Raw genomic sequence first — 19,303 nt, forward strand, 5'->3', positions numbered from 1 at the left:
CCATTAACCACCCATTAACCACTGGCCATTTGCTCCTTGCAGAGTCCATGACGTGCTGGGGGCAGAAGCTGTGTTTTGTGGTGTACCCTCAGTGTGGAAGTGCCGAGGAGGAGGCCTCCTCGGCCCACTCTTGGCAGCCGGTGAGCGGGACAGCAGTGAGGAAATAACAGCGTGGCCTTTGAGGCTGAAGTGGCTTCTTGTTTACATGCTGATTTTTGAAAAAAGTTTTTCTGGAAAAAAAAAATGGTTTTAGAGCTCCAATAGTGAAGCCCATAAAATGAGCTACACCCTTTATGGCCTCTGTAGCTTTTAGTTATTCCCTAAGAAAAAAAAAAAAAAAAGAAAAAAAAGAAAAGAAATAAAGTGTAAAATAAGGTGCTGGTTGGGGTTTTTTTCTGGCAGCATTCTTGCTCAGCAGGGGAAAGCAGCACAGACACAGCTCTGGAATATTGATTTTAGTCACCACGAGGGTCCACCAGAGACATACAAATTTAGGCATTTCAAAACTAGGGCAGTTCCCAACACAAAATCAAAGTACAGAAATCAAGAGAAAGCAAGGAGACTTCTTGCTGCCCCTGGGTGGGGTGAATGCCCACATAACATGAGGCATCAAAGTTACAATCCAAGGGATCACCCCTTCACAGAGCTGGAGGAGCACAGCATCTCCATCCCAGCTCCAAAGACCAGCGCAGCTGGGGCAGGGTGACTGCACTGAGCACGGACCGCAGAGTAAAACCTACAGCACCAACAATCATCTGGACAGTTCCAGCATCATTTTGTGACACAGAAAAAAGATACAGAAGTAGTGATCTAAATCTCAAGTATCTCAGTTTTGAAGCATTGTTGTAAAGGTGGAGGGGGGTTCCTGCATCCCAGATGGGACAGGGCTCACTGCAGCACCCAGGAACTCCTGCGTGAAGCTCAGCAGGATCCAGGTGCCAGCTGGGGAGGATGGAGACATGGAGAGGTTTGCAGTGGGATCAGCAGTGGGAACTCAAAGGAAACATGGGAAAGGAGCCTGATGTTCCTCCTGTCTATTGAGGTGTCAGGTGGTGCCACGTTGCTTCAGAGACCAATTCCCCATTTCAGCTGTGCTCAACCAAGTAACGAGCCTAAATTACTCACACATCAGATGCTCCTTAGAAAGTGTTTTGCATATTTTATTTGTGCCATGCACTAGGAAAAAAATCTCATTTGTGCACTTAATTAATATATGGAGATTTGCTGCTGTAGCAATATGGCCACTTTTACAACAGGGAATCTTCTGAAAATGCAAAATCTGAGAACAGCTCTGAGCTACTATTCTTTCACGGTTTTTGAAAACAAAAACTATGACATTCAGTAGCCTTGGTAACAGCCATCTGAGTGTAATTTAAAAATATCTTTCTATGGTCCTGGCACAAAAATTACGGATTCATTATCTCTTAGTTAATTATTCAGAAATACTTTTGTTTTTAAATAATAATAATAATAATAGTAATATCTATATATTAAAATTCTATTCATCTCTCTCCAAAATTTCAGATGGTAGACACTAAAAAGGAACACAGCTTACATTCTTCTCTTTGTATAAAGCTGTTAACTATAAGAGATCAAAATATATATTTAGCTAGAAAAAAAGGTGTGGTTTTATGTGTATATATGCACACATGTAAAGAAAGATACCACATTTGAAATAACAGTATGAACATACAGTCTGCTAATGGAAATCATAAATATTCAGCTTGCTTTAACAAAAAAAAAAATCAGAGCAAAAATCTCTGTGGCTAAGCAGCACCTGAACTTTAAATAATGTCAGAGGCTCTCATGGCTAAGTCTCCTTTTCCATAGCTCAAAATCCACTTTCTGTGGTATAATTCCAACAGATTAACTCCTTCAATACCTTTATTAGCTAGTGGGAAAACTAAATGTATTACAGCATCAGCAATACTGATTGCTTTCAGAACTGCTAAGTTTTGGCGTGGATTTATTTTTGTTTGTTTAAAAAATTAAGGTAAGGAAATGAGCTAGCATGGAAAATTTGCAGCTCTTGAGACAAGTCTGTATGGTAATGAGAAAGGTAGTAATAATAGTAATAGTAGTAATGCTGCAACAGCTACCAAGGCTTTTCCTGGCTGTTGTATAAGGAAATCAAAAGCAAAATTAAAGAACAAATTCCTCTTAATTGTCAATTGAGTTTGGCTCAAATTTTCCCTGATTATACTCACACGCTTTAAAATTAATAACATTTGGCCTTAAATCAGAAGGCTCAATTTAGAACAGCATTATTTACTAGACTTCATCTTTGAATTAGATACCAATCCCCAAAAAGTGTTCCACAATGTTTCATTTTTAGGAACAGCTTCATCTCTGCTCACAGTGTCACATACAATAAAGGCTTTGCAAATGTTAGTGCCTAACGTGTAAAATTTCTACCCATAGAAATCAATGTACAAAATTAGAAAGATAAATTCATATGCTAAATGAAATTTAGCAGCACACAATCCATATAAGAGAGATTTTTCCTAAAGACAAAGCAACTAGCTTCAAAGGAGACATAATTACTAGTATTTTAAAGCCCACTGAACAAAAGAAAAACCTTGAAACAGCTGACAATATCAGCATGTTGAGAATATTGTGATACTTGATACAGAGAAGCAAGTTGTTTCCAACAGAAAGGAGTTTAAATAAAACTTGAATAGCAGCACAGTACCATATAAGCCTATAAATTATGTGCTATTATATTTATGTAGCATAAAATATTAGAGGCTGTAATGCAGAAAAATACTCCGGGGAGTATCACCTGTAAGTCAGCCTACAGAAAAGTCAATAAAAAAAGGATTGGATTATTCTTATCTGATTTTCACAGTATTGAAAAAGCAGCAACAGTTATGTCATCACTGCTAAATGCTTTGCAAGACAGAAGCAGAGAAGATAAAATTCCAGGAGTCGAGTGGGCACTGTTGGGAAGCAGGAGAATGAGGCAGAGGTACTTCTGCTGGCTTGGCTACCCTCAAGCATTTTCAAAAACTTGATAAAGGAATCAATTTTTTCCATTCACATTAGTACATAAACCAGAAAAGTTTGATCTCAGAAGGGTCAAGGGAAGAGACTCACAGAATCACAGAATATTTTGAGTTGGAAGGGACCCACAAGGAACATCGAATCCAGCTCTTAAGAAATTGACCCATATGGGGACTGAACCTTGGGTTCAGCACCATGCTGTTTCAGTTCAAAGCTTTCCTCCAACTCAAGAAGGACAGATGAGTCCCTGTGTATTTAATAATACATTTGACTTGGAAGCATCTTTACAAAACATGTATCCAAAAATACGCAGAAAAGATTTCATTAGCCATGCTCCATCACTTCTGAAAGCACAAGCCCTGATGCAGCCATCGACCTTGAGACAGGGGCTGGAGGCCCCAGGGGAGCAGCACATTTGTCTGGCGAGGTGCTGTGGTGGGTTGGGAGCCCAGGACAGAGCCTCTGCCACAGCCCACCTCCAAACAAGCTAATGCTGTGAGAGAAACGTGCTGGAGAGCTGAAGTTAAACAAAATAATTCATCTTCAAAGGAAAGACACCAACCAACCAACCAACCAGCCCCCAGCAGACATGCTGTCCCACACTTCATATTCAGAAGCCTTTGTCAAGGTACTTCTCACGTTTCACTTATTGTTAATTTGTTAAACCTTGGGAAAAAAAATTTGGTTTCCAGCCCCTTTGTACCAAGAACCAAATCAGAAATTGTTAGCAGTTACTCAGCTGCTGAGGAGTTCTATGAGAGATATTGAAAGAAAAATAAAGGGTAAACTTTGCTTAGAATTTGTCTTTTCCTAAAGCTTTAGAGTTCAGACAGTTGCAAACCAAACTCTGGTTTTTAAACCTCCTCTCCTTGGTCCTTGACACCTCTCAACAGTGCTCTATCTTCAAATAGAAACTTCTGCGCTTGGACAAATGGAAAAGGAAAATCCAAGAAAAAGGATTAGAAAGTGAGAAGATGCTGAGAGGCCAAAACCAAATTTGTCTTAGAGTCTTACAGTAAGACATAGCGATAGAAGGAAGATCCAGAAGGCATCATAAAGCAGGGAACACATAGAATGAAATAAAAAAACACATAGGATAAAATGTAAATCACCACCACTCACCTCAGTCTTGGTAACCATTTAATCCCTGTAGCCAAGATCACAAGAAACAGAATCTGAAAAGGGAAAAATGGCTCACTGAACTGTTTGCTAGGGTGACAAACTGACAAAGGACAGGACACGAGGTGTGCTGCCTGCAAGGTTCAGGTTCAGACAGATATTTGTACTGGATTTTAAATCCTAGCACCTGCCTGGGAGATTAAAACTCAATTTTTGGCCAAGTCCAAAAATCTTAAATAAGCAAAAGCAGTTTTTCCTCTCAAAGAAAGGGTCTGATTAAAAAGTACCAAATTCCCTCCAGGCTTGCCCCTTGGTTTGTTGTAAGACATATCTATTGTACTGCATAGGCTGTCAAAAGACTTGCAAACACTCAGGTATCATTTATTACTCTATTTCCATTTCATGGGTTATTCTCATTTCAGCCTCACCTCAGGGTATGGTTTGAAACATTAGTGCTCCTGCCACTGCCACTGTAGCTGAATGAGCATTTCATGACAAAGCAAAGCGAAGCAAAGCAAACCAAAGCAAACATTTCCTGCTAGGCTAGAAGGTATTATCCCTCTGCATCCAGCTGTGTCCTTCCATCCTTCATGGCTACAGATAAATCTGGGATCACCATGAAGTCTGTCCAGTTCTCTTCAATACAAATAAAGACTTCCAAGTCTGCAGAACACTGTCAACACAAAGTAACTCAGCCTTCACCTTCTTCTGAAAAAGAGCAAGACAGAGCCAGCAGTACCTCAAAGAGACAGGGAAGGAGAAGCATCACCATCAGCATCAGCAAAACAAGCACTGGCCTCAGGAATGGCAGAGGCAGTACTTCAGAAACTGTGTTTTTAACTACCCTAATAGTCATACACTTCAGGGCTTCTTTTTTTTCCGTTGGGATATACGCATACATACATTTTAAAGGCAGCTGTATACAACAGTGAATTGCTAGTGCCAAGATTTCACATGTACTATTTACAAAGTGATATCCTTTCCACTAGCTTCAGCCAGAAAAGATAGCAGATGATAAAAAACCCCCAAAGGTACAAAACCAAACCAAAACACACCCCCTCCCCTTCACATTCATGTCAACACATGGAGTCACGGGTTGGCACGTAAGAGTCAGAGTCAAACAAAGACTGTGGGAGTACAATTTAGGAATCCTCGAGCTTTGGTGTTAAGAGTGATGGTCAGAAACCCACAGGCTCTGGGCACATGAAATTTTATTAAAAATTAAGAGATCCAAAGCAAGGCAAGGTACGATGATGCCAGCATCTTTCTTGCTTAGTGTCTTGCTCAGTCCAGGAAGCAGTAGTAGATACTGGTAAACACAACACCATACCTGAACCATATGCCTGTACACACACTATGGTAAAATGTTGTAACTAAATTAATATATACAACAAATTAAAAACAAACAAAAAAGTCACAAAGCAGAGAACAGAAATAGAGAACAAGTACGTTTAGGGGATGTTGCAGAGTAATAGACAAGTTGGAAGGTACCAGAATTCCTAACAGAAATATTCCCTGCTTTAATAGCAGCAGAGAAAAATATTAAGGGAATCACTTTTCCCCTTTATGCTGCCTATGAGCTTGCATTCTTTTTAAACCAGTAAGTATTCTTCTCTATTCAGAGAGATTTTTGGAAGGGAGGTTTTTTGGAAGGAGTTTTTTTTTTTGCTTGTTTGGACAGAGGAGCTGTGTATCTTAAAAAACCAAAGCCAAACAAACAAACAATTTGCTTCCGGTCTACAAAAATCTTTAGAGTGCAGAAAAGCATTATTAAAGTAACAAAATATTTAACAAATTTACTAGCTGATTAACTTAAGGTTGTATAGTCTTTAAAGTGTTGCATTTCCACTTTCTTCCTTTTTTCTAATTTTAAGAAGTTCTGAATACAAGGAGGCAGTTTATATGAATCAGAACCAAGGTACCTTCAAGGATGATTGATTCCCTGTTTAATGCTTACAAGAGATGGAGGAAGGGCAGACATTACACTAAAGCAGACTTTATGATTTATCCAGGTATTGACATTCCAGGGCACTGCACTGCACCTCTTTGTGCTCAGAGTGCAAACATAGAGATTTCTTTTGTAAAACTAACAGTGAACTTACGGCTCTTCCCTTGCAGGGGGTGAGCTAGGAGAGAAAACTGCCCTGCAGAATACAGAAGTTAGTGCTTACAAAGAGCACCAGGCTTGTATTTCTCATTGATGCAGTGCTGTATAGTCCAGTCATGAGGGTTGTGAACACTTCTGTATGCTTCAACATCAAATTTTCATTAACCTGGACTTGTTTTAAAGTTTCTCAAAGTAAAACTTTCCCAGTGAAATTTTCACTGAGTTACCAAATGCATCAGTATACAAAATATGTATGATACATGTAAGAAATTATGTGAAGTTACACATCTTAAAGTAGTGTTAGCTGTTCAGGGTTGTTCCCAAAATATAGCAGTACTCCAGAGTACATATTTCAACTTTATGAGCCTTATAATGGTGATGGTTTAAGGCATGGCATGATTAGCATTATTTTATTACAGAAATATTTTTCTGTAACAGAAATAAATACACATGTATTTCTAAGGTCCTTCCATATCCACACAATACAAACCTTTAATCTTTCTCCTAACTATACGTAACTATCTTACACATACAAGTCTATGTATTTTAAATTACCTTTAGACAAAAAAAAAAAAAAAAAAAAAAAAAAGACACTAAAACCTGTAGCCTTTGATGCAAACAACTACTCTGGAGTGCAATGACTACAGTACATGGCCTTGCAAAGGTGGAATGTACCCAAAATGTTTACAAATGCTATGAAAGGAAGATCTCTTTCAAAACTACATTTTCTTTGATGAAATGAGTTCTGATCACAGAAGAACTTGGAAAAAATGACTGAGCAGTATTTATTTAACGCAACTACAACTCTTGTTATGCATTTTGCAACAAGCCCTTCCTGGTATTAATGCCCTTAAAGAATTTGAATCTTCTAACCCTGGAATGCACAGTATGAAACCAATTTGCAACAGAAAAGGAAAAAAAAATCACTTCTATTTAATTCTTCCATATTACATTTTAGTAGGCCAAAGTTCCTTGTTCTTTTCAAGGCACTCCCCCAAAGGGAGTCCTAGTGAAAGATCCAGGGCTAAATATAACCCATTTAAAGGAAAAAATCTTTGACACTTTGATGTAAACTTAACTGTTCACTGCAGAAGCCTGTTTGCCTTTACAGCCAGGAAAGTCCTGTGGGCAGCAGAGCTCAGGCCTGCAGATGTCAAAGACTCCAATTTCACAAGTTCAGTTAATAACTCTGGACAACTTGAATTCCTACAACAACAAACAGGTTTTGGAGCACTCGAATGTTTACAGAGCAGCAGCATCAATTTCCTTGTTAACTCCTTTATAAAGCATTTTTATTTGTCACTGTGTCATGGGGGAATTGAAGCAGAGCTCTTGTTAGAGTAGCAAGAGTCTGGCCACCACCCCAGCCATCACAACAGGACCAAGCTATCACACAGCAGAGTTCTGTCATTCTGCAGGAACTCCTCTTCTGCAATGCCACCTTCTTAAAGGTAAATAACTTGCCTACTTTTACTTACACTCTAAAAAACCAAAAAGGCACCAGTTTACATTTAAGTGTGTACAATCCACACAGTGTCAGCTTTGAAAACGGCACTGATCTATTTCAGCTCTTCAAAGAAAAAAAAGCAAATAAAAATAAAAAAATCAAAATAACATCCTCTAAAAATAAAAGATAAATAAAATTCCTGGCTTATACATCTGCACTTACGTAGCAGATTTACAAGCAAACTTGTGAGACAGATTTTATTTCAAAATAAAACCGAAGTCTGATCCTGACCAAGTGCTCAGTGCTTCCCAGTGCAGCCCCCAGGAGCTGTAAAGCCTCAGTGTCCTTCAGGCACCCTCAAAGTGGTATCAGCATAGAGTCCCTGGAAACACGAGGAGAGGAAAAAGAGGGTAGAGAAGGAGGAAATAATTCTGCAACACTCACAACATCACTATGAAGAAAATGCAACACATGACAATGTAAAAAAGAAATATTGCTGCAACTAGAATTCAATGCACTCCACTTACACTGAACACTGCTATACTCTCATTACAAAGCTTTAGTAGCTAAGACACCTGGTTTCATTCTGAGTATACAATACAGAAACTTCGGATTTAGTGGATGCTTCAAGGTACACGTGGCCATCAAAACATTTCTGAAGGGATCAAAAGAAGTGAGCAGTTTCTATAAAGGGGAAGCTACAGGGGATTTTAATTCCTCCTACATATTTGTAATTAAAATTATTAAATTTTATTTAAATTATTATGCCTAAAAAGACAACAGTGTTACTTGTTGTCAGTTAGTACTCAGAATTACAATGACCGGTGTCTGCCCCAGGTTCCAACAGAGTTAGTTCTCTAGTTCAGGAAGACCAATGAAAGGCAAAGAAACACTGAATGCAGAGTGAGTAAAAAGTACAGAAAAACTACCAGAGGATGGAGATGCCTCCAAACTGCAGTGACACATTCCTGTTCTCCTAGCCCCTGACATCACATAGTGGCCTACTTCTGCCCCACTGGAGTTTCAGGAATAGCAACGGTGACATAAACTTGTCCTATTTAGTCTTGTACTGCACTCACTGTGGAATTAAAGCACACTTGTTTGAAGAGAGAAAGTTGGGAGCACAAACATACCACCTATCATCAAAGTGCATTGAAGTAACAATGAAGTTATAAAATTTACATGGACAAACCAGAAATTTTTATTAGCAAACAAGTAAAGATTCATCATCACTGGTATTGTTTTCGGAGAGGGAAGTAGATGACTGTAACATTGGCACTTCCACAGAATGGCAACAAGCCGCATGAACATCCAAAGGCTCCTCCTGGTATGAGTTAGGGCAACAGTGGTTTTGTCCATCCACTTGGATATGAACATTCATAGGGCTGTCTGGATAACCAGACTCCCACTTTTTTAAGGGTAATCTACATGGATCTTCACTCAGTGGATGACTTCCACTTAAACTATTGTCCTCTGGGACGGTCCTCCTGGATACTGACCCACCATGGATCGTTTCTGTAACACTTTCAGATAAAGGATCTCTGAAAGCCTTTCCTGTATCTACTTTACTGGACTGCTTAAGCTCTCTGTCAGAGTCAGCATTTAAGGATTTATCAGTGTATCCAGCCTCAGGCTCTGCATGTGCTGCTGTGCAAGTATTTGGGTGTAAGATGTTGGAAGGCGATGGCTCTGTAATTTCAGTCTCTGGCTGCACGCTGCTACATCCAGCTTCCTGTGGGCCCCTGGCTTGGCCATTTGCCTCTAAACTAGGTCCTTCTGGGGAAGGTGCAGGACTCCGAACAGTCCCATCAGCACTGCTGATGATTCCATCACCCAGTGTAGTCTGTGAGGTGCGGGCAGGAGTCAGGAGTGGGATCTGTCCTCTCACCCGAGGTCTGTGAAAGAGTCTGTTCCAGAGCCTGCCCAAGCGCCGCCGAGATGAGCTCCGTCTTGACGAGTGTCGTCTCATCTGCCTCCTCATGGCTGTTCGAATGTTCTGCAGCACAGAAGCCTGTAACACAGAGGTTACTAGCATTTCACACATACTCAAAAGACTTCTAAACCCCGTTCTCCCCAAGAATATCTCCACTTTACCACAATACTCAGACTTGATCCCTGTGCTTCCTTGTTAAATGCGTATTTTCTAACAAAATATTTGAGAACACCAAAGACAGCTCTGCCTGTACCAGAAGACTCTCACAGATTCATAGAATGGTTTGGCTTGCAAGGGATCTTAAAGATCATCTAATTCCAAATTCCCTGCTGTGAACACCTCCCACTAGATCAGGTTGGTCAATGCCCCATTCAACCTGGCCTTGAACACTGCCAGGGAAGGGCAGCCACAACTTCTGTCCCTTACAGTGTTTCCTTTATGAGTTTAAACTCTACTTGTCTACCCAGGAAGTTAATTTTCCACTGGAGTAGCAAACTACAAGTGCATTATCACACTAGGAACTATACCTCAGCTGAATACTTCTGACAGGGTACAAGAGCTTTTGAGTACTCAGCAATGAAATAGAATGACATAATGGCTTGCCACTGTAATTTATCTGTAAATGAAAAACAATCATTTTGGAAAATCAAGAATTTTCCAAAAATACTGCTAGAGACTTTCTTATCATTTCAGGTGCATTTACAGTTTCAGCTTGAAAAGCCTTTCTTTTTCTATTTACTTTCTGACCTTTCTCTCTGACTTTATTCATTCTGTCTTGACATACAGCAAAAGTGCTTATCTCACTGCTGTTCCCCAACAAATACATTTAATGCATTCAAAACTACCCACAGCACCTGAGGAACTGTGGGTATACACATTTTTACATTACTTCAATATAATTAGCACAGCCACGGAAATACAGTTCCAGATAGATTTTATCTAATTTATAGTAGTTTGGCAGCTGAAATATTCATTAGCACTTGTGTCTGCATACTTGTGATGCATTGTATACGGGGAAGTCTTCAACTGGGGGAATAAGTCCTTGTGCAATCAGCTGTCCATAGGAAGGTGGAGCTTCCCGCCGCACAAACTCTGCTTCCAGTCGCGTCATCTGAGTCTCAAATGCTCTGGAAACAGAACCAGAGAGAAAACATGGAAGAGAAGGAACAGTTTATCCTGCCTCCCTGACATTAATGAGCACTGCCATTAATGAGCACTGCCAATGAGCTCGCACTAGGAGTAAAACCACAAACCTTCCACTAAGCTCCATGAAAATCTTACCAGGATGCTAAAACAAACAAAAGGACTAAGAGTACAGGGTATAAATATGAATGAATCAAACCAGCAAACTCTCTAGTGCAGTCTCAGGCTGGACACTGTGGCAACCGAAGTTTTTTCAACCAGCCAGTAGCTGTTGTGCCAGTAACAGCAGTAACTTCTTCAGCAAGGGCCCAAAGGTTTTTTTTTTTGAAAAGACTTTTAAGACTCCATTAAGAATTGGAAACAATCACACAACAGGGGCAGCTTGCAGTTGCAGAGAGGTTTGGCAGTCCTGACAGAACAGAGGCACTGAGATTCACACCTTAGCAACAGCAGTTCTTTTGCAGGTTCTTAATCATGCAGATTTGATCAGGAGAGAATGTAAAGCACACTGTTTAAAACAGTGTCAGCAGCATAGCACAGAGCTGGTGCACATGACAAGAGATGGGAACCAGAAAGTCCCTTATGACTGTCTCCTACAAAGCAGAACCCCACTTGCACATACATGTAACACACAGGCAAAGAAACACACACGCTACACCTAAAATGAGGCTTATAGGACCAGGGTAAAGGAGCACAGGCTATACCATGGACAGCTCCCACTCAGAAGAGGCCCCACCATAGCAGGACATCGCTTTTAGCAGAACTAAGAACTAGCATATTTGGGGAGGGGTGAAAGGTTATTCAATTCAGATTCAGTGAAGACTTCACTGTAGCAGTTCAGCATTCAGTTTTTGGCAGGGGCAAGGGGTTTGTAGCAAGGGGAGGAGAAGGAAAAGGAAACTGCTCAAGACAGATTAGGTTAGATACAGATTCTGCCATGCCGCACAATAAACATGTATTTCTCACACATCACAGATATTCCCCTCACTACTCCCAGAAATCTTCTCTAAGCCTAATGCAGTGACTACTATTTAGCTGTCATCAAGTCCTTGGATTCGATTTCACAGTATTTTGCAAATTCTCTGGTTAAGAATCAACTTTTTCTTCCTTTAAACAAAAAAGAAAAAATCACCACAGCTATGAAAACATCAACAAAGCAAGACACTTAACCTGTATTCCCTGGTCCTCAGAGAATATAATTTAAACGCACAACCCAGTGCTATCACTAGCAGCAAGCCACACACGAGACTCCCAATCAGAGCAGCTGTGATGACCTTCCTGGGAACGATCACCAGGCAGTTATGTTCATCACTTCCATCCTGGCAGTCTTCTTGGCCATCACAGCGCCAAGTCTCAAAGATGCACAGATTTGTCCCACAATGGAAGTTTCCTGGCTGGCAAGTAAAGCAGTTTTTTTCATCTGAGCCATCTGGACAGTTCTTCTGGTTATTACAGCGGTCAAGTATTGAGTAACAAAGCCCACTGTTTCCTTCACATGGGTATTCGTTCTTCTGGCAAGCGGGACAATTCTCCTCATCCTTGCCATTTGGACAATGCCACCAGCCATCACAATGCTGCTTATCCGTGAAACACTCCTCATCACTTCCACAAGGGTGTTCCCAAGGAAGGCAATAGCCTTTCACCTGATACGTTGCATTGAATCCATGGCCAGTGCTCTTGGAGCGGGCATGATACGAGACAGTGAGTTGGCCCTTTGATGACTCCACGCTCACTGAATGCCTATTGTTGTGGTGCGAAAACGTCTGCATTAATTTATCACCTCTCTCTCCAATGCCATCATACACCTTTACATAGTCATTGTAGCCTAACTGCAAATCGAGCTGCAACAGAACATGCCGATTATCTTGTGTGTCCACATACCATGTGCAACGAAGGTCTGATCTGCTGTGATCAGCACGGAATAAGTCTGGGGAAGCAAAAGATCCGTAAAAATTACCCAGCCTTTTGCCACAGGAAAGGTCAGGACAATTATCTTCATCTGAACCATCACCACAGTCTTTAACTGAATTACATCTCAGCTCGTTCATCAAACATTTGGTGGAGTGGGCTGCGCTGCACTGAAACATTCCTGAGGGACAGATGCTGGATGGAGGGTCTGTTGGAGGGACAGTGCAATTTTTCTCATCTGAGTTATCCCCACACTCATCCATGGAATTACACTTCCAAGTACTGGGAATACACTTCCCATTTGCACAATGGAATTCATCTGACTGGCACACAGACTGACCTATCTTTCCTGCGAAAGAGAACAAGGAGAAAAAAATCAGTATCAAAATTTTCAGAACTATCTGATATAACTTTTCCACATCTACTAGCCTGCATGTCATAAGTCAATCAGTCAGGTCAGTACACTTCAGGAAGACTGTTAAAAACCCACATGCAAATAATATCAGTGTTACCACACCAATACTTTATAGTCATCAATGGCCCAAGACACCTGTCAAAAAAAAAGTACTACTGTCTTCCAAGTTTTGCCAGAGTGAGTATAAAGTGAAGCCAACAAAACCGTAAGATTTTACCTCTAATATAAGAAAGGCGAAATCCCTGAGCCTGTCCTGAGCTTGATGCATCTGAGTGAAAAAATATCCACACATGGTCCCTTGCAGAGATGAAAGATGGAGGTATGGAAGATCCACACACTTTGTACTCCTCCCTCTTGGAAGATGGGCCAATCATCAACCAGTCTACTGCACACTTCTGAGAGTCTTCCAAATCAAAGTTCTTAAAACTGTTAAGAACAAAAGAAAGCACAAGTTACAAAGAGGACATGTATCTGGAACAAAGCCTAACAGAGAAAGAACAGACTCTAACAGCTGACTTTCTGCACCAAGCAGTGCTGACATAAAGATATCACATTCAAAGATAATGAAACATCTACCTTCTATATACTACTTTGAGTATACAGAAACAAAGCACATCCCCCAATTTGGAAAAGCACCCATCTCACAAGCACAAACATCACATCAAAATAGCTCCAAAAGCGAAAGAATGATTCCTCTTTTACTCACTCCTTAAATAAAACTGCTTCCTAAAATACATATATGAGGAAAAGCAAAATTCCAGAATACATTTTACAGAAGGTAGATTAATTTCAGCAGTCAGTTCCAACCGTAAAAGCTATGAAACTAGGGATGTCAGGGGTGACTAGTGTCTTGGCAAAAGAACAATAGGAAGCAGTACAAAGTACCCTAAAGGACTAAGTATGAGAGACAGAAATCCACTCTTCGAGCCATGGATGGGCAAGGAGAGAACAAGAGAATAAGGGTGGAAATGGAACCTAAAATCTAACACCATTATCTTTTAATTCAAAGATTAAAATATTCCCCTTCTGGGAGTGCAAATGCAGAGCAAATAAGACTATAACCTTTTACAGTCAAATTTCTAGCCCTTCTGCTGACACAAGCCCAGTGATGATTCAATAGTAGCTTATCTGGTACAAAGAGGTGCCCTGACTGTTTGCAGAACACTGAACACAACCAGATTATACTCCCTAACCTGTGGCTCAGAAACCATATGTGGTATTTGTTCTCTGATGAAACAGATAGCATTTGTATTCAGCAATCTGCAATGACAATAGCAGATTGCAGACTGCACAGAAAAGCATACTCATTAGGAAAAAAGCACACTTAGAAATGAATTTTCGTCCTCTTTTATGTAACTCAGCTACACCAAATTGATGTGGTAGAAGTTTGTGCATGCTCCATGCAGATATCTAGACAGAATTTTCAGAAAGGCAGAAAAGCTGCTGTGAGATACAGATCTCCTTCCATAAAGGCTTTTTCATAAACAAATTCTTTGAAAAAGATAAATGGAAAGATAATTTTCTGATATCAATGTGAATTTACAAAAGGCTGTCAATGCCTGCCAGATCTTGACCTTTGAAGCTGAAAGGGAAAGAACAGTAACTATGTAAACTTGCTAATTCATTTAAGCAGGAGACTTAGCCTAGCCACAGCTGTAGGTTCTGCCAAACACATTGGCTTAATAACTCTGAAAAAAAAAATTTATCAGCAAGAGCATGAGAAGTAAGAGAGCACTGAAAGTGCTAAGTTAAAATAGAAATTTAGAGATGACAAACAACATATGTGCAAGGACAATCCACCCAGAAATATCTCCTTCCTCTTCTAACTCTTCCTCTCCCACCAACCTCTGTGTGTCTTCCCAGTTGTGAAGAAATATTCCCACAGCACTTAATTCTTCACTATAAGCAATCTCACCAAGCTTCTGAAACCAGCATATTTTGCAAGGAAGTTTTAGGTAACTGTGCAGCCAAAATAAAAATATTTAAGTACTCAGTCATTCAAAGATAAACTAGAGTATTTCTGTTACAGGTGTTACGCATAAAATGTTTTAATGACCAAGAAAGCGAACAGCCACTGCATCGTGAAGAGGAATTATCCAAAGCATCAGGGAAGCTATAGGTACTCACATAAAGTTTGTTTGTTACATGAGATGTGAGCATCACATATGGCTACCACATCATTGTTCTCTTTAACTCATTTTGGCACCACACATCATGTAGAGTTTCTATCATCTACTTGGAGGATTGTTAATAGGATTTTTTTAATGAAACCTTTTGGACTAAGTGTTAGAAATACCTATCTTCCCAACAACAAAAGTTTTTAAGAAAATCTAAGTCACTAAATCAAGAAATGGAAACACAAAACTGGGAAGGATGGGGGGGTAGAAATTACTAGAAAAACTTCTGTTTGTGTGATACAAACAAGTTCATTTACTAAATCTTTTGATCGTTTACTTACGTAATTATTTTAGATGTACCAGGATCAACCTTAAAGAGGAAAACAAATTGTTCTCCTATCTCACCCAGTTCCCACCACGCCAACTGGGTCCCACAGCCGCTCGTTTTCCCCCCTCTGGTGAAAAGAGCTACTTTTGTCTATCAAGTAAATGATTCAGCCATAGTGTGGTTACACAAGACAGACTGCACAAATCCAGGAGAGAATTTGCCTATGCAATAAGCTGCCTATAACCTACTTTAAAATGCATTTCTTTCTAGAAAGAAAAGAAAAATATTTAACACTTTTAAAGATTCACACAAAGGAAGAGTACAGAAAAGTCAGCTACATGCACATACCTTGTTTACAAACTCCTTTGCAGATGACAGCAATACATCTCAAGAGCCTGCATTCATGTATAATTAATATCTTTTACTTGAACCTTGAAGATCTGGTATTGTACATTGCTAATAAACAGCTTTTTTTGGTTGTGGAAGAGGAATAACCTTTAGTTTCAGCTTCCAATGCAGAAGACCAGGCATACAGAAGATAACTGATTTTCCTGAGTGTCAGTTGTGGATCTCAGATTCAGAGCAGAATCCCACACTTCCCCACTAACAAATCCAAACTTTGGCCACAGAGTACAAGGGTCATGAGGCAGAACAGACTTGCAAGGAAGCACCTCATTCAACAGACTCCCTGAGAGCACCGTGCCTCTCGGAGATACACAAGCTACTGAAAAAAATGCCTTGGTATTCAAAAAGGGCAATACAGAACATTCACAAGAGCAAACTCTTTTACAAAAACAAACATCTTAATCCCAAGTGCCTAGGAGTTTCAAACACAATTTCTCTCAAATATGTTCTAGTTCCAACATGAAATTTTATATGTAATAGATATACCACAGCAGTTACAAAGTTTCTTCTGCTAAGGGCCAAAGCAAAGTCAAAGCAATTATGTTCCACCTTATGCAAATTAATCAACAGATGTATTTTCAACAAATTTTCCTTTGATTAAGGCATTGCCAGTCTATTTCAGAACCCTTTTAAGTTATATTGCCTCTACTAGAAGCAAATTTTTCCTCATTTACGTTGATGGTGATTTTACACAAGACCAAAACCATTATATACTTGAACAAGCCCTCACCATAAAAAACAGTACCTTGCAAAGAAATATGAAAACAATATGGAATACATATGTTTGCACTTTAAAGTATATAAAATTTGGCTTCACTTTATAAGGCATTTATGACAACAAGGTTTTGTGTCAGAAGTTTCTGCCACACTACTCTGACAACAAGTAGCCAACTGATTTATTTTAGCCAAGAGTCCCGAATACTGCACTCAGCCTCTACTACTTCACTTCTTTCTTCATCTGTAATTAGATCTAGAGCTGCTCTGTTACAGTCCTCTGAAGAATAATTTAATCCTGCTACCCACAAAACATTTATTTATTCAGCTGAGCTTTCTCAAACTGGAATGCAAATTTTTCTATCAAAAGGATTAGTCCAGTGGTTGAATGTGTATTGGTATACAGTGGAAATACAGGACAAAGACTTGTGCTTGTACTGCTTGTAGGACTATACAGACATTGTATGGTCTTTGGAGAAGTACTGAAGTCTGTAGTTACTGTTCTTGAGGGAAGTCTCAGACCCTTTGTATCAAAAAGCTACATCATTTTTTGTGACTTAAACAAAAAAACAGGAGCCATACAGAAACAGAGAGTACTTATGTATAACATCACCCATATCTCATGCAGCACCAGTCAGTACTGCAGTATTTTTAAACATCTTGGGCAGGGAAGCACAGGATTTGAGAGGAAAACCAGAAGACAGGTCTGCTCAGTCACTGATCTTCTCCAGAAAAGCCCTCCAACAGTTCTGAAGCACAGGAACATGGACCCAAAGGTCCATCCTACCATGCAAGCTGTAGTGCACAGTGGCGCTAAACTCCAGCCCTGGCACTCCTCAACTACAGCCTTCCCCCCTGTACCCCACCTGCTCCACACATCTCCCTCCACCCAAGAGCTTCACTTCTAGGGCAATGCTCCCCTGCTTTGGTATCTTGGCACTTGGTGATAAAGGGAAGGAGAACCTGGCTTTCCTCCAGGTTTTTTTTCCTCTCCAGAACCAGAGCACACAGCCTAGTTCACAGGGCAAGGAAAGGAAAAGCAGTCAAACATTGGTATTTCAAGTACTAGAACTACAGTGTTAACAAAATACAACACCCACCACAGAACATCCTTTAAAATGGTCTGGCCCTTAGGCTGTTCTCACTGCTACCTGTGGATCTCCAAAACAATACAGGAGTATAGAAGGAGACTGGTGTACAGTATCAAAATTATTGGACCAAATTTTGCAGGTTTTGTCTCTCCTGAAAGATGCTATTGTCTTGTTCTTGGAATGCCTCTTCCATATTTTTATAGAAAAGTACAACAATAGCCTATTAAACATTGAAAGTATTCAGAATCTGAGGATCAGAACAACTCAGTGTGAACTGAGAAATGCAGCACTAAATCTTGTTTTTACTGAATTCTGCAGAAATCAGTAAATGAATCTGATTATTTTTTCAGTGGCATGATACTGAAAAAGAGGTTACCTCCAACAGTGAGCAGAACTCCAGGAGTTTACAGAAAATTACAGGGTTGGTCATATATATCAGTTCTCGCCTATGTACTCACATGAAATAACAGCCTACAATGGTATCTTCCTGTTAACTGACAAGTATTTTTATGTTGCTGGAAAGTACTTCATTAAGCCAGATTATCATAAACACACATTAACAGTCTATATGTATGAGAAAAATGTGCTTCCTGCAAAACTAATGCTTAGCAGAGCTTAGGTTTTTTCCATCTGCACTGAAAGGAACAGCAGCAGCTAGGAAAAAAAGTACTTCTATAAATAATGTAGGGAATTCTCTACAACCCTTTCAGTAATTTAGGCACGAGGGACTACAGATTAAAGAAAAAGAAAGCTTTCTTAGTAACTGGAAAAGGACACGCATGGGATGCAAAATCTGAATGAAAGCAATTAGTAAATAAATAAAAAAGTAAATGTCCAATTTGGCCCTCTAAACTCATTTTAAAAATTGGAAATAAATATTATGGATAGGTCAGTAGAGCACAGTCCCAAAATAAAATCAACCAGCCAATTAAGTAAGAAAAGTTACTTCTATTTGCCAGCTTCACAGGAAGTGTAGACTGAACAACTGGTGACTTAACTGGCTCATTAAAAACTTCTGCTTAACCATTGAAGCAAAAGGATCTAAGTCAGGAAAGCCCTATTCTCCTCCCAGCTCCCAAGCACCAGCTAACTGCATAAACTTAGGCAAGAGACACTGAGACTGTTTCTTCAAAAGCTGAGCAAGTAAATGGCTATTATGAGGCTTTTTCCAATTAATGTCAAATTCTGAAACACTACGAGTTTGGTAAATAGACTATGAAGCAGTCCCTTTAACTCTTCACACAATTACAGACCAGCAAGCATACATGAACAGACCTCAATTTTATGCAGAAATTGAAACTCAAATGGTACCTGACAACTTCTTTTTCCAAAGCCAGTGTCATGAATCACTGAAGTAAAAGCCAATGAAGGTGATCCCCTCACCTCAATTAGTAAGAGACAGCTTGAGTGGGTCACTAAGTAGATTGCTTTTCAATACTCCTATCTTGAATTCTGAATATGGAGAACATCTTACTCTCAATCCCCTAAATTCCAATAATAAAATAATAAATTTATACTCTACCTACACTGTTGGGGAAGATGAAACAGGAAAGCCTTGGCAATATGATTGCCT

At 39.8% G+C, this 19,303-nt stretch overlaps 2 protein-coding genes across 6 annotated transcripts in view; one reads left to right on the forward strand and one right to left on the reverse strand.

Moving 5' to 3' along the window:
* Positions 1-4,358, forward strand: part of SLC7A10 (solute carrier family 7 member 10) — a 44,967-nt gene extending 40,609 nt beyond the window's left edge. For all 3 annotated transcript variants that reach the window (XM_048316522.1, XM_048316524.1, XM_048316523.1), the window contains one exon: positions 43-4,358. In XM_048316522.1, coding sequence (XP_048172479.1) covers positions 43-167 — 125 coding nt within the window. In that variant the 3' untranslated portion in view covers positions 168-4,358. The remainder of the gene's footprint in view (positions 1-42) is intronic.
* Positions 4,359-5,316: 958 nt separating this feature from the next.
* The window catches only part of LRP3 (LDL receptor related protein 3), a 35,844-nt gene continuing 21,857 nt past the window's right edge, over positions 5,317-19,303 (reverse strand). For all 3 annotated transcript variants that reach the window (XM_048316511.1, XM_048316512.1, XM_048316513.1), the window contains 4 exons: positions 13,293-13,501; positions 11,923-13,009; positions 10,604-10,736; positions 5,317-9,687 (listed from right to left, as the gene is read on the reverse strand). In XM_048316511.1, coding sequence (XP_048172468.1) covers positions 8,881-9,687; positions 10,604-10,736; positions 11,923-13,009; positions 13,293-13,501 — 2,236 coding nt within the window. In that variant the 3' untranslated portion in view covers positions 5,317-8,880. The remainder of the gene's footprint in view (positions 9,688-10,603; positions 10,737-11,922; positions 13,010-13,292; positions 13,502-19,303) is intronic.

This window comes from Corvus hawaiiensis, chromosome 12 (assembly GCF_020740725.1).
Source record: "Corvus hawaiiensis isolate bCorHaw1 chromosome 12, bCorHaw1.pri.cur, whole genome shotgun sequence".
Classification (NCBI taxonomy): Eukaryota; Metazoa; Chordata; class Aves; order Passeriformes; family Corvidae; genus Corvus; species Corvus hawaiiensis.